The 16339-nt window shown below is 42.9% G+C and overlaps 1 protein-coding gene across 1 annotated transcript in view; it reads right to left on the bottom strand.

Annotated features, from left to right (window-relative positions):
- LOC124798647 (visual pigment-like receptor peropsin) overlaps positions 1-16339 on the bottom strand; it is a 203507-nt gene that overhangs the window by 109493 nt on the left and 77675 nt on the right. The window contains exon 5 of the mRNA XM_047262144.1: positions 6684-6800. Within this exon, the coding sequence (XP_047118100.1) occupies positions 6684-6800 (117 nt within the window). The remainder of the gene's footprint in view (positions 1-6683; positions 6801-16339) is intronic.

Below are 16339 nucleotides of genomic sequence, written 5' to 3'. Positions count from 1 at the left end.
GACACCCGAAATGGAATGTCTCATGCACCTATCTCTCTCGAGACACTCTTGACACTGTGGATCTCGCAATAATGAATTCCCTAACGACATCTGAAATGGAATGTCTCATGCACCTATCTCTCTCGAGACACTCTTGACACTGTGGATCTCGCAATAATGAATTCCCTAACGACATCCGAAATGGAATGTCTCATGCACCTATCTCTCTCGAGACACTCTTGACACTGTGGATCTCGCAATAATGAATTCCCTAACGACATCCGAAATGGAATGTCTCATGCACCTATCTCTCTCGAGACACTATTGACACTGTGGATCTCGCAATAATGAATTCCCTAACGACATCCGAAATGGAATGTCTCATGCACCTACCTCTCTCGAGACACTCTTGACACTGTGGATCTCGCAATAATGAATTCCCTAACGACATCCGAAATGGAATGTCTCATGCACCTATCTCTCTCGAGACACTCTTGACACTGTGGATCTCGCAATAATGAATTCCCTAACGACATCCGAAATGGAATGTCTCATGCACCTATCTCTCTCGAGACACTCTTGACACTGTGGATCTCGCAAAAATGAATTCCCTAACGACATCCGAAATGGAATGTCTCATGCACCTATCTCTCTCGAGACACTCTTGACACTGTGGATCTCGCAATAATGAATTCCCTAACGACATCCGAAATGGAATATCTCATGCACCTATCTCTCTCGAGACACTCTTGACACTGTGGATCTCGCAATAATGAATTCCCTAACGACATCCGAAATGGAATGTCTCATGCACCTATCTCTCTCGAGACACTCTTGACACTGTGGATCTCGCAATAATGAATTCCCTAACGACATCCGAAATGGAATGTCTCATGCACCTATCTCTCTCGAGACACTCTTGACACTGTGGATCTCGCAATAATGAATTCCCTAACGACATCCGGAATGGAATGTCTCATGCACCTATCTCTCTCGAGACACTCTTGACACTGTGGATCTCGCAATAATGAATTCCCTAACGACATCCGAAATGGAATGTCTCATGCACCTATCTCTCTCGAGACACTCTTGACACTGTGGATCTCGCAATAATGAATTCCCTAACGACATCCGAAATGGAATATCTCATGCACCTATCTCTCTCGAGACACTCTTGACACTGTGGATCTCGCAATAATGAATTCCCTAACGACATCCGAAATGGAATGTCTCATGCACCTATCTCTCTCGAGACACTCTTGACACTGTGGATCTCGCAATAATGAATTCCCTAACGACATCCGAAATGGAATGTCTCATGCACCTATCTCTCTTGAGACACTCTTGACACTGTGGATCTCGCAATAATGAATTCCCTAACGACATCCGGAATGGAATGTCTCATGCACCTATCTCTCTCGAGACACTCTTGACACTGTGGATCTCGCAATAATGAATTCCCTAACGACATCCGAAATGGAATGTCTCATGCACCTATCTCTCTCGAGACACTCTTGACACTGTGGATCTCGCAATAATGAATTCCCTAACGATATCCGAAACGGAATGTCTCATGCACCTATCTCTCTCGAGACACTCTTGACACTGTGGATCTCGCAATAATGAATTCCCTAACGACATCGGAAATGGAATGTCTCATGCACCTATCTCTCTCGAGACACTCTTGACACTGTGGATCTCGCAATAATGAATTCCCTAACGACATCCGAAATGGAATGTCTCATGCACCTATCTCTCTCGAGACACTCTTGACACTGTGGATCTCGCAATAATGAATTCCCTAACGACATCCGAAATGGAATATCTGATGCACCTATCTCTCTCGAGACACTCTTGACACTGTGGATCTCGCAATAATGAATTCCCTAACGACATCCGAAATGGAATGTCTCATGCACCTATCTCTCTCGAGACACTCTTGACACTGTGGATCTCGCAATAATGAATTCCCTAACGACATCCGAAATGGAATGTCTCATGCACCTATCTCTCTTGAGACACTCTTGACACTGTGGATCTCGCAATAATGGATTCCCTAACGACATCCGAAATGGAATGTCTCATGCACCTATCTCTCTCGAGACACTCTTGACACTGTGGATCTCGCAATAATGAATTCCCTAACGACATCCGAAATGGAATGTCTCATGCACCTATCTCTCTCGAGACACTCTTGACACTGTGGATCTCGCAATAATGAATTCCCTAACGACATCCGAAATGGAATGTCTCATGCACCTATCTCTCTCGAGACACTCTTTACACTGTGGATCTCGCAATAATGAATTCCCTAACGACATCCGAAATGGAATGTCTCATGCACCTATCTCTCTCGAGACACTCTTGACACTGTGGATCTCGCAATAATGAATTCCCTAACGACATCCGAAATGGAATGTCTCATGCACCTATCTCTCTCGAGACACTCTTGACACTGTGGATCTCGCAATAATGAATTCCCTAACGACATCGGAAATGGAATGTCTCATGCACCTATCTCTCTCGAGACACTCTTGACACTGTGGATCTCGCAATAATGAATTCCCTAACGACATCCGAAATGGAATATCTCATGCACCTATCTCTCTCGAGACACTCTTGACACTGTGGATCTCGCAATAATGAATTCCCTAACGACATCCGAAATGGAATGTCTCATGCACCTATCTCTCTCGAGACACTCTTGACACTGTGGATCTCGCAATAATGAATTCCCTAGCGACACCCGAAATGGAATGTCTCATGCACCTATCTCTCTTGAGACACTCTTGACACTGTGGATCTCGCAATAATGAATTCCCTAACGACATCCGAAATGGAATGTCTCATGCACCTATCTCTCTCGAGACACTCTTGACACTGTGGATCTCGCAATAATGAATTCCCTAACGATATCCGAAACGGAATGTCTCATGCACCTATCTCTCTCGAGACACTCTTGACACTGTGGATCTCGCAATAATGAATTCCCTAACGACATCGGAAATGGAATGTCTCATGCACCTATCTCTCTCGAGACACTCTTGACACTGTGGATCTCGCAATAATGAATTCCCTAACGACATCCGAAATGGAATGTCTCATGCACCTATCTCTCTCGAGACACTCTTGACACTGTGGATCTCGCAATAATGAATTCCCTAACGACATCCGAAATGGAATATCTCATGCACCTATCTCTCTCGAGACACTCTTGACACTGTGGATCTCGCAATAATGAATTCCCTAACGACATCCGAAATGGAATGTCTCATGCACCTATCTCTCTCGAGACACTCTTGACACTGTGGATCTCGCAATAATGAATTCCCTAACGACATCCGAAATGGAATGTCTCATGCACCTATCTCTCTTGAGACACTCTTGACACTGTGGATCTCGCAATAATGGATTCCCTAACGACATCCGAAATGGAATGTCTCATGCACCTATCTCTCTCGAGACACTCTTGACACTGTGGATCTCGCAATAATGAATTCCCTAACGACATCCGAAATGGAATGTCTCATGCACCTATCTCTCTCGAGACACTCTTGACACTGTGGATCTCGCAATAATGAATTCCCTAACGACATCCGAAATGGAATGTCTCATGCACCTATCTCTCTCGAGACACTCTTTACACTGTGGATCTCGCAATAATGAATTCCCTAACGACATCCGAAATGGAATGTCTCATGCACCTATCTCTCTCGAGACACTCTTGACACTGTGGATCTCGCAATAATGAATTCCCTAACGACATCCGAAATGGAATGTCTCATGCACCTATCTCTCTCGAGACACTCTTGACACTGTGGATCTCGCAATAATGAATTCCCTAACGACATCCGAAATGGAATGTCTCATGCACCTATCTCTCTTGAGACACTCTTGACACTGTGGATCTCGCAATAATGGATTCCCTAACGACATCCGAAATGGAATGTCTCATGCACCTATCTCTCTCGAGACACTCTTGACACTGTGGATCTCGCAATAATGAATTCCCTAACGACATCCGAAATGGAATGTCTCATGCACCTATCTCTCTCGAGACACTCTTGACACTGTGGATCTCGCAATAATGAATTCCCTAACGACATCCGAAATGGAATGTCTCATGCACCTATCTCTCTCGAGACACTCTTTACACTGTGGATCTCGCAATAATGAATTCCCTAACGACATCCGAAATGGAATGTCTCATGCACCTATCTCTCTCGAGACACTCTTGACACTGTGGATCTCGCAATAATGAATTCCCTAACGACATCCGAAATGGAATGTCTCATGCACCTATCTCTCTCGAGACACTCTTGACACTGTGGATCTCGCAATAATGAATTCCCTAACGACATCCGAAATGGAATGTCTCATGCACCTATCTCTCTCGAGACACTCTTGACACTGTGGATCTCGCAATAATGAATTCCCTAACGACATCCGAAATGGAATATCTCATGCACCTATCTCTCTCGAGACACTCTTGACACTGTGGATCTCGCAATAATGAATTCCCTAACGACATCCGAAATGGAATGTCTCATGCACCTATCTCTCTCGAGACACTCTTGACACTGTGGATCTCGCAATAATGAATTCCCTAGCGACATCCGAAATGGAATGTCTCATGCACCTATCTCTCTTGAGACACTCTTGACACTGTGGATCTCGCAATAATGAATTCCCTAACGACATCCGAAATGGAATGTCTCATGCACCTATCTCTCTCGAGACACTCTTGACACTGTGGATCTCGCAATAATGAATTCCCTAACGACATCCGAAATGGAATGTCTCATGCACCTATCTCTCTCGAGACACTCTTGACACTGTGGATCTCGCAATAATGAATTCCCTAACGACATCCGAAGTGGAATGTCTCATGCACCTATCTCTCTCGAGACACTCTTGACACTGTGGATCTCGCAATAATGAATTCCCTAACGACATCCGAAATGGAATGTCTCATGCACCTATCTCTCTCGAGACACTCTTGACACTGTGGATCTCGCAATAATGAATTCCCTAACGATATCCGAAATGGAATGTCTCATGCACCTATCTCTCTCGAGACACTCTTGACACTGTGGATCTCGCAATAATGAATTCCCTAACGACATCCGAAATGGAATGTCTCATGCACCTATCTCTCTCGAGACACTCTTGACACTGTGGATCTCGGAATAATGAATTCCCTAACGATATCTGAAATGGAATGTCTCATGCACCTATCTCTCTCGAGACACTCTTGACACTGTGGATCTCGGAATAATGAATTCCCTAACGATATCCGAAATGGAATGTCTCAAGCACCTATTTCTCTCGAGACACTCTTGACACTGTGGATCTCGGAATAATGAATTCCCTAACGATATCCGAAATGGAAATTCTCATGCACCTATCTCTCTCAAGACACTCTTGACACTGTGGATCTCGGAATAATGAATTCCCTAACGATATCCGAAATGGAATGTCTCATGCACCTATCTCTCTCGAGACACTCTTGACACTGTGGATCTCGGAATAACGAATTCCCTAACGATATCCGAAATGGAATGTCTCATGCACCTATCTCTCTCAAGACACTCTTGACACTGTGGATCTCGGAATAATGAATTCCCTAACGATATTCGAAATGGAATGTCTCATGCACCTATCTCTCTCGAGACACTCTTGACACTGTGGATCTCGGAATAATGAGTTCCCTAACGATATCCGAAATGGAATGTCTCATGCACCTATCTCTAACTACAATTTCTCGTCAGTGTGTGTTAATTCCCGTCGTAAACCTTTTCACACGAATCACAAGAGTACAAATGACAGTTCTGCCAATGCACTGCCTTCTTATACCTTGTATACGCGATGCTACCGCCACTTTTATGTGTACGTATCGCTATCCCATGACATTTGTCCGCTCATTGTAAGATGCATGGTACGATTGAGCTGTCTTGAGTAAATACTATTGGTCCAAGCTGGGGAACAACATTCCACAAACATGTCTAACCTTGTAGTTACCCTGCGCGTGTCCCCTAGCTGGCACTAAACGAGCAACAAACTACTGGCAACCAAACAATCCTCGAGAGCTCCTGGTAAATATTACATCACAACAAACAGTGAAACTAACTTGGCTATAGCTGTTGTAGGTTCACAGTAGCCAATACCGAATACAGCGGACTGTTCTGAAAGGTAAATACGTCGAATAGTAAGGGTATTTATAACCTAAATAATGCAGCCCTGCCCCGCCACGGACGTTCTACTACACCGGTGCAAGCGCACGCCGCATTCCGGCTGAAATAAACTCCAGCGTCAGATGTTTCTTAAGCAAGGAACTGTGCCGGTAATTTCTAGGAAGCAGGCACGTACGGGAGGCCAGTGTGGGTTTACTAATCTTAGTAGCAGAAGCGGGAACGATCGTGACATAGACGAGGCAAAGTGAGGACCAACTGGTGCGTTTCAGAAGTGGCAGAAACCCGACGCCGCGGCGAAGATAACCTCAGCTTATTGGCCCCGGAGCGTCGTGTATAAGTCAAAACATCCGCGCGTATATAACGCAGATGTCGCGCGGCTGCCGGCACAGATTAAAAACGGTCCGAGAGAGCAGGGCGCGCAGCCAAGGGGTTGGAGGGGAGAAGAGGCGGTGTGCGCGAGCGAATAGAGTGCGTAGTGAAGTGGAGTGGAGCAGGGCAGCAGCTACTCACGCTAGAGCGGCGGGCAGCAGGTCGGCCAGCAACAGCGAAGGCAGGCTGTAGCGAAGGCGGTCTCCGGACGGCGTCCAGCCCACGTCGCAGGAAGTGGCTGTTGCGTCGCACTCGTACCTGAAGCACAAACACGGTACTCTCCACACACTCTCTCGTACTTTACTACCTCGCTTCAAAATTAAATTTAAGCAAAATATTTGGTCAGGCGAACCTGACAACGGAAACTCCCCATCGCACCCCCAAAGATTTAGTGGTAAAATGCCCCAGTGGATAACCCGACAAAAAGTGAACACAGATCAAACATGAAAACAGGAAGGTGTACTGAACTGTGAAAAAATAGGGGCAAAATAGAAACAGTGAACAGTCCAAGCTCAAGATGTGCAACATCGAACGCATTCATAGAGCAACGGCGTCGTGGTTATGTCGTCTCGGTGCTGTATTGCGAAGGGGTAGAAATTTGTTCAAATCGCCCTCGTTCCCTTTTTTTTCACAAAATTATAAACTTTCTGTCTGGTTAGTAACATGTCTGTCCTCCTTCTGTAGTCTTGGCAATTGTCATACTATAAATGGGTTACATAAAATGAGTCATGTCGTAAAAATATATTTCCGTCGTAACTAAATGTGATGAATAGTGAGAGCAGGCGACGAGAGGCCGCATAGATTTTTCACAGAAACGAAAACAACAAATAAACACATGTGAACTCTGTTACAACAAAGGAATTTAAGAGTTGAAATTTCCGAAACGGAACGCAAGAGTCACAACATGTGGTACTTGTGTAGAACAAATAGGAGGTACGTCTGGAGGTCCCTGCATTACAACTCGCTGTTGAAAATGGACGTTACACCACGACAAAGACACAGATATCGATACAGCGAAGAGACACGTCAGTGATCGGACGGACAGTTCATAATTTAGCCAAAAAAAGGGGACCGAGGGAGATTTGAACACGCATCTCCCCCTCCACACTCCAACTCTGTGACCACATAACTACGGCGCCGAGGCTGTTCAAATTCGCTCGATGCTGCACGTCCCGAGCCTGGAACGTTCACTGTTTCTTTTTTGCTTCTTTTTTCACAGTTCAGTACAACTTCTTCCTGTTTTCACGTTTGATCTGTGTTCAGTTTTCGCCGGGATATCCACGGGTCATCTTACCACTAAATATGAGGGGAATGCGATGGGGAGTTTCCCTTGGGAGGAACATATTTATCGAAAAAAAAATCCGCTTCAGTTGCCAGTAATTTCTTAATTTATTACACGACCGGTTTCACAGCATAAAGCTTTATCTTCAGGTGCCACCACCGACTTGGGATGTGGAAAACCGACCGGTTAAAACGGTGTGTGTGTTTTTGGAGCTTACAGGCGCTCAACGCCGAGGTTAATCAGCTCTCTTACAAATATTAAAAGAAACGAATCTGGGTAAAACGACTAGAATTATTGTCACACGATGAGGAGGAAAGCTATGAAATGACACTCATTCACTCACTCCCCCATCATACGCTTTAACCCACACAATCACTCTCTCTCTCTCAGGCCTTAACACAACTTAACAACAAAGGTGCTATAGACAGGATTAAAACAGGAGAAAACTACAGAAGATGTAAAACAAAAGTACAGGGAAATGTGAGTGGCTGACCATTTACAAAAAACGTGGGTGAGCCACTCACCCTGTTGACACATTAAGACCATCTCCCTAAAACGTAAACAAACCGCACAGATCGCAAAACCTTGGAACTCTAAAAACATTTATTTCAATGTCACTAAAAATAGACGGCAGATCTACCGCTGCCCTCTGGTCCGAAAATAAAACACAGTCTAGTAAAATGTGTCGCACATTGATCTGTACACCAAGGTTAAAACCGATATCGGTTTTTTAGTTCTGAATAACTGATATTTTTCGGTACTAGTTTGGTCTCATTTATAGGATGTCTGTGACTTTTTTTCTAATAAGCAAGTAAATAAACCGAAATATCAATTGGTCATAGCAGCAATACTAAAAATTTTCGTTTTCCATAGGCCCTTTTTAATAAAGGAGCAATTTTAATTCGTAAAATCTGCATTGGTTTCAAATATCGCAATGTTCTAGAAAGTTGGAAAAGCGATCAGTGTTATCTTAATAACAATGGCGACAGAAACGAGCAACAACAACATGGCGTAAGAATTGGTACAGCATCACTGAGACAATAATGTCCCTGTTCCCGTGTGTCACAGCTTAAGTGACGCGTGTACAGTGCTGTATGCAAGACTCGCCCCCACCCGGTCTATACTGTAGTTTCTCGCTGTCGTCGCACATACGTTGTAACAGAATGACACCAACCCTAGCCTGGAAATATTTTTGCGAAGTGACGTAGCAATGAAGTGTAAGGCTTCATTTGCTTTACAAAATTACAGATTTATCTGACATTTCCGTGAAGTAATAAAAGAGGCAAGAAATTATGGTAACAACAATAAATTAAAAACTTAAATACAATTCGTTCCTAGTTGACGATAAAAATAGAAAGTAGCCTGTGTATACACAATATGCCTTTATATGGTTGTAGCCCTTGAAAACGGACAAATTAACATAATCAATAGAGTTCTTGATCCTCAGTTTTCACCCTTTAGCACCGACTATTCGTTAATTTCAAAAGTGCTATGATCCCCGATTACAATATGATTCTTGAGCTGAGTTTCAAAAAATAATGGTGAATTTTTGTTGTGTAAGGTGAACGGACTAAGTTTTCTTTTATTTGCCTATTTAATTTATTGTTTTGATTCCATGTATCTTGACACAGAGAGAGTTAAAATTATTCAATCTTTGTTCGACTTCTGCGTTCACTATAAGAAATAATAGGAATAAAAAAGCGAAAATCGGTTATTTGAGAACCGGTTATTTTTAGCGGTTTCAACAATCAGATTAAACTGCTGCAGGAAAAGATCGGGAAAAGAAAACGATATGACTGAAAACTTTTTATTTCAGCGATACTGCCCTCCGTACGACACCGACTGCGGATAAGAATAGGGGCTACTAGTATACAAGTACTATGGGGGTTGACATACAAAAATGAAAGGTACAGTTATGAAAAGTAACATAATCACATAATTATGGGAACATAAATGTGTGGAGACCGAGCCAGTCAGTCACTGGGGTCACACCTACGGCAAAAAAGCTCATGGGCTAGAACAAAAACGCCAACATTGGGGGAGAGTTATGGAGAGAAACGAAGTCAGTAGTAATGGAAATAAATAAGTAACTGAATTCACGTATAGGACTAGCAAACCATAGCTGGACAGCACGACACGAAAGTGACTAGTCCAGGTGGCCCAGAAGCCATATCCCTCCCCCAAAGCTCGTTTTTATTCCAGACCCAAGCGTTTGTTTGATATGGTATGACACCCCCCCCCCCCCCCCCGCCCGACTGCCTGACACTTATGTTCCCATAATGGAATACACCACTACTCACGAGTGTAGCTTTCATTTTGGTATGTCGTCCCATAGTACGCTAGGAAGCACTATTCTTGCCCGCAGTTCGTGGCACCTGAAGATGAAGCTTTATGCTTCTAAACTGGTCGTGCAATAAATAAGAAATTACTGCCAACTGAAGCGGATTTTTTATTCTACAGATAAATTATAGCAATCAGCTGCAATGAGTTACACAGCGTGAGCAGATACACTAGGATCTTTCTGTAAGTGTTTCGAAGAAAATAGAAAAAAACTAAATATTCTGTATATTTTTTTTATTTTTCAACGTAATCCCTTTTTATCTCTATGCACTTTTCCAAGCGTTGCTCCAACTTTTCTAAGTTGTCGAAAAAGTAGAATTTCGTAAGTTCTGCAAGACAGGTATCTGTCTGGGCGATGACCTCCTCATTGAGTGTGAACCGTCGTCCGACGAGCCATTTTCTCTAGTTTGTAAATAAAAAAAATAAACGTCACTGGGAGCCCAGTCCGGCGAATGGGGTAGACATTGCAATAAGTCGAACTCCATAATTTTGTCCATCGAAATTGTGCAGGTGTGCAACCGTGCATTGTCATGATGGAAGAGGATCTTTTTCTCTTGCAAATGAGGACTTTTTCCTTGATTCCGGTACAATAACGACGCATAATGCTCTCCGGCTATTGTTTGTCTCTGTTTCAAGTAATCGACAAGATGATTCTGCGTGCATCCCAAAAAACCGTGGCCATCACCTAGCCAGCCAATTTCACCGTCTTCACCTTCTTCGGAGGCCGTTCGCCTTCAAAAACCCACTGTTTCGATTCTTCTTTAGTCTCTGCAGTGCAGTGGTGTGTCTATGTTTCGACCGCAGTTATGTATCGCCGCATAAACCCGGCCGTATTTCGACGGAAAAGTGCCAAAATCGCCTTAGCGTCGGCCACACGGTTGCGTTTATTCTCTACTGAGAGCAAACCCGGTACCCATCTTGTTGAGATTTTTTTTCACATCCAGTTTTTCGTGCCAAACTGGATTCACTATATCTTGCGGTGTTCCAGTGGTCTCAACTATTTCGCGTATCTTGTTTCGTCGCTTACTCGAAACGATATCGTGGCTCACGTCAGTTATTTCGGGAATGATCTCTTACAGCAGACGTTCATTTTTTGTGGACGTATGGCCACGTTTAAACCCATATACCGATTTTTAAATACGAGTAGGTGTGTCATGAACTTAATCCAACTCAGATTTGATCTATTTCGGTGTTAAGCCATTAAATTAGAAGTGTTTAATCACTGATCGAAACTCACTTTTTTCGTGTTGTGAAGTAAACATGGGCTTGTTGTTTCAGTCGATTGAGACAATGAAACAAGCTATGGATACAGCCGCTACTTTATCTCTTCTAGGGTTCGGGTCTTGGAGGGAGAGGGAATCACCGTCTGTTACTGTCCCCCCCCCCCCTCCCAAATATTTATTGTCACGATGTTCACTTTTGGCGTGCAAGAGGTGACCATGATTATAATAACGATAAAATATATTAAATGTTATAATGTAACAATAATAATAAAATAACAGCCAGAAAACAACTTCGATAACCCCCAGTATTACGACAGGTACACGCCCCTTCATTTTCAAAGCACAAATGCAATTTGAGAGCACTGTGCAAGGAAATTTTTAACCTTTCGAAGGAAGGTCTTCCGAGAGCCATAAAACACACACACACACACACACACACACACACACACACACACACACACATACACACACACTCTGCAATCCTATAGCACCACCACACACCACGTAATTTATCGGTAGCTAAAATTAATTACTAACAGCTGAGCAACTAGCGCCAAGTCTATCCCTCTGTTGTTTGACCAGGGAGAGAGCAGGATTCCAAACAGAATTTAAGCAAAAAACTCCTTCCCTATTTATAAGGTCACTTGCTGATTTAATCTCAACTGCTTTCACAGTAACACTTCTCCAGTTGGTGGAAGGGCATACCAGAAATTGCATTCTTATATCACATAAGATGACTGGTGCCAAGGCAATGTTCTGCAATAACAGATTTCCTTGGCTCTTGTACCACGGTCTTGATGGTCTAACCAATACACGACATGCCACAGCTGCGAGGGATACTGTAGACAGCCGTCTTATGCAAACCGAGATCAACCTTTACAGACTTGGATGGTAGTCGAGAAACATATTTCACGCCGTGTTTTCGCTGGAAGCCATCAGTCCTGGTGAAAATGTTGTCTAAGTAAGGCAAAAGGGCCTTAGACTTTGGTGCAACCTTGTTATTCCCACCACTCACCCGTCTCGCAATTGGGCGTTAGAGCAATTAGCGTCTTATGTGTCCGTCTTACATTTACGAATCGTAAAAGCAACTTGTTTCAGTATTTCGAACATCCATTTGCCCGCCATCTTCAGGAGAATCTGCTGCAGCTGAGTCCCGCTGAAAACTGACGCCAAGGCTGCAAATCGTAGTCCGATATACGCCTCCGCACAGTACGCGTTGCAAGCGCCGCCCATCATAATTTCTGCCCTCCAAATCTGAGCCGGTGGCGCCGCCCTTAGTAGAACACCAGTGGCAACGATATATTGGACTCAAACACTCGGACTGGCCATACCGAAGAACGTTCTGTTTTGATGCGGGGTAGTGCCACAGTCCAGTCTTGGAGGGCAGTAACTGCGACGTGCGGCGCATGCCCAGCGTACGGTGCGGAGGCACATACCTGTATTCCTTTCCTTTTAGTGTTCAACCCTGAGGTTGGATTGCAGCAGAGCGCCATTCCTCTCTTCTGCCTGCCTTCCTCTTCATTTCCACGTATGTCTTACATCCAACGTCATTCACGATCTGTTGCATGTGTGATATCCTTGGTCACCCCCACCGATTAATCCCTCAGTAGCTCTTTCTGCTATTGTTCCAATGATGTTGTTGTGTCGTAGGATGTGCCCTACAAGTTTGTCTCTTCTTGTTTGGAAGTGCCTCCACAGAGATCTCGTTTCCAGTACTCTTCTAAGCACCTCTTCATTTGTTACATATGCATACCTGTATATGACGACGATTTTCAGCGTTGGCGTCAGTTTTCAACGGGATTCAGCAGTAGCGGCGTTCTTCTCAAGATGGCGCACAGATGGATCTCCGAAATATTGAATCAAATTGATTTTAGGATCCTGCAGCAAACCCAAGGAGACATGGGGTCTTATGTGTCTTTCACTCTACCCATTCTGGTGAAAGGTTAACATTGAAGTGGGCCAACTCAGTTGACAAACTTTCAGCGTCTGAGATGACATAGACAGGCTGAACCACATGGAAACATCTATCAGCCTATAGACACAGCACTGTGGGTTGGCCTCCTATCAACGGCACGTCCCAACATGCCTCCAATTGACCAATACATCAAGGAAGAAAGACAGTCATACTTTTCCGCCTCCATCGTGAAGCGAACTTTAGAATGGATTGAACTTCAATATTCTGAAAAGCTGTTTAATTTTTCACTCAGGCCAACATGAAGCCAAACAAAAAAAGTATCGTCTACATATCTGGAAAAGGACGAACATTTCAAAACCTTCGATTCCAAGGCACGTTCCTCGAAATCTTCCATAAACAGATTGGCAATAATGGTGACAAAGGGCTCCTCGTCGTAACTACATCTGTCTGAGCATAGAACTTTATACGCCAGGAGTAATTCAAGTTTCATCATAATAATAATAACTTACACCCGTGTTTCCAATTCAGAGGAAAGACATTCTTCCTAAATTTAGAGAAATACGTATGCCATGTGGTTGATTTGAGATCTATAACAGCAACAAACTATCATAAGGTCGACAACGTCATAGTTTGCACAGAATAAAATTTAAGTGTGCGTACACTATTATCAGTATTTCACAGAGCACTACGATAATGAATCAGGTCTATAGTTTATGGCTTACTGTTCCACGAGCGTGTAAAAGAAGGGAACGCGTTTTTAATAACATTATTTTTGGTGTGAGGCCGCCATATTTTGCCGTTTCCTTCAGTCCTATCTGCCTAAGTTTGGGAGGGAGGCAGGAGGTCAGGCTCCTGTTATGTATTTACTTATGTTTAGGGTTCCGAGCCTCAGTCGGTAAAAACGGAACCGTTATAGGATCACTTAGTTGTCTGTCTATCCGACTGTTAAGACACCTTTTTCTCAGGAATGGGTAGAGGTATCAAGTTTAAATTTATGTCACGTACTAACATCTATGGTCCCTTGGCGGTAAGCAAAATTTAAGTTTCTAAGTCTATACAGCTAAAGGATGCTGATGTTTATGTCACATATTTCGATCAACGCAAATTCACTCGTGAAAACCTATAAAGTACCTACCATTGTCGTCGAATCATGAAATTTGACAAGAAGCAAGGTTTCACAGTACAGCTAAAGGAAAAAAAAATCCGAAAATGATTAATTTGTAATTACACCACATGCACAGGGTGATCCACGAAGATATGCAAATATTTTAATATGCTGTTCTACAAGTGAAACTAAAGAAAAAAGTTCATATAAACAAAGTTCCGCAAATGCTTGGTTACGGAGTTACGACTAATAAAACATTTTGCCTGAAATTTAGCAACTTCGCTAATGTGAAGCCATCGCAAAACTGTACGTGGTTAAAGTAAAGCGCGATTTCCATTTATTTTGTTGTTATTGGTCTGGTGAATTTAATAAAACATGTCCCAGCCGTGTATCTGCAGTAGTTTTTCAGAAAGTCGATATTTGGTTTCTCAATCAGAAAAAAGTAAGTGTTTCAGTGCTTTTGGAAATTCATTCACTAAGGGGGTAAAATAGGGGTGAAACTTTTTGAAAATAAATCATTGAAAGTACTAATAAAACATTTTAGAGTTACATCTATGAAAACTGGCATTTGACCTCTCGGTTAGAAATTAAAAAATACATGTTTCATTGTTTTTGGAAACGAGAATTATTTCATTGTGAAAGCAGTTTCAAAGCTAAATCTATAAAAAATTGTATTTTGCTTCTTTGTTAGAAATTAAAAAAAAGAATGAGTTTCCTGTTTTTGGAAATTCAGTCATAAGGGGGTGAAGTAGGGGATGAAAATTTTTAAGAAAATATTTCGTTATATTAAAATATGTAAAAGTTAAATCTATGAAAATTAGTATTTCACGTCTCACTAGGGTAGGCTTCCAATCGGGACACGCCGATTTCGCGTATATTGCGTGAGTAGAAGGAGGTGGGTCTCCACATCACGTGCCTTAAATATTTCGCCTGAGTGGGCCTTAGGAAAGGAGAAAATGCTCTCGAAAACTTTTCCGATACCACTATATACCTTATTCAGTGCTCTGCCCGTCGTTATCGGCGTAGCGTAGTGGTCAAGCGCATTGCTTACGAAACAGGCCACTTCAGATCAATCCCAATCTCTCCTGTTCTTTTATCAGTGTTGTTTTACTTCGTTTCTTCAGAATCTTCAACTATTTACCGTAGAATTTAAATACATTCAAGCTTTCGAATCAAATATAAAACAGTCATATCGTAAATGACGTACAAAAAGGTTTGAAAATAAAATATTATTATGTACGAAACAGATGTTACGCTAGCTGACCGCTGGAACCGCAAGCGTCGTGTCAGCTGTCAGACGGTAATGGATTTCTCACCCGTGAGTGCTTGAATGTGTTTAATTTCTACGGTAAATAGTTGAAAATCGGAAGAAACGAAGTAAAATAAATATGGGAAAAACAGAAAAAAAAACGAGAAGGCTCTGAGTTTGATCCCAGGTCGTCTCTATGATAGGCAATACGCTTGCCATTACGCTACACCGTTAGTGACTAACAGAGCGCTATAAGAGGTATATACTGATGTCGGAAAAACTTTAGAGAGCATTTTCTCCTTTCCTAAGGCACGTTCAGGCGAAATATTTAAGGCACGTGAGGTGGAGACCCACCTCCTTCTACACACGCAGCATAGGCGAAATCAGCGTATCCCGATTGGCGACCTCCCCTTGCCAGTTAAATATATTTACCAGAGGATGAAAGTTTCTAACAAGGGAACCTCCCCATCGCACCCCCCTCAGATTTAGTTATAAGTTGGCACAGTGGATAGGCCTTGAAAAACTGAACACAGATCAATCGAGAAAACAGGAAGAAGTTGTGTGGAACTATGAAAAAAAATAAGCAAAATATACAAACTGAGTAATCCATGTACAAGATAGGCAACATCAAGGAGAGTGTAAGCTCAGGAGAGCCGTAGATCTGTAGTTAGCGTGAGCAGCTG

This window comes from Schistocerca piceifrons, chromosome 5, assembly GCF_021461385.2.
Source record: "Schistocerca piceifrons isolate TAMUIC-IGC-003096 chromosome 5, iqSchPice1.1, whole genome shotgun sequence".
Lineage (NCBI taxonomy): Eukaryota > Metazoa > Arthropoda > Insecta > Orthoptera > Acrididae > Schistocerca > Schistocerca piceifrons.
The sequence above is the reverse complement of the archived record's forward strand: the minus strand, read 5'-3'. Positions and strand labels throughout refer to the sequence as shown.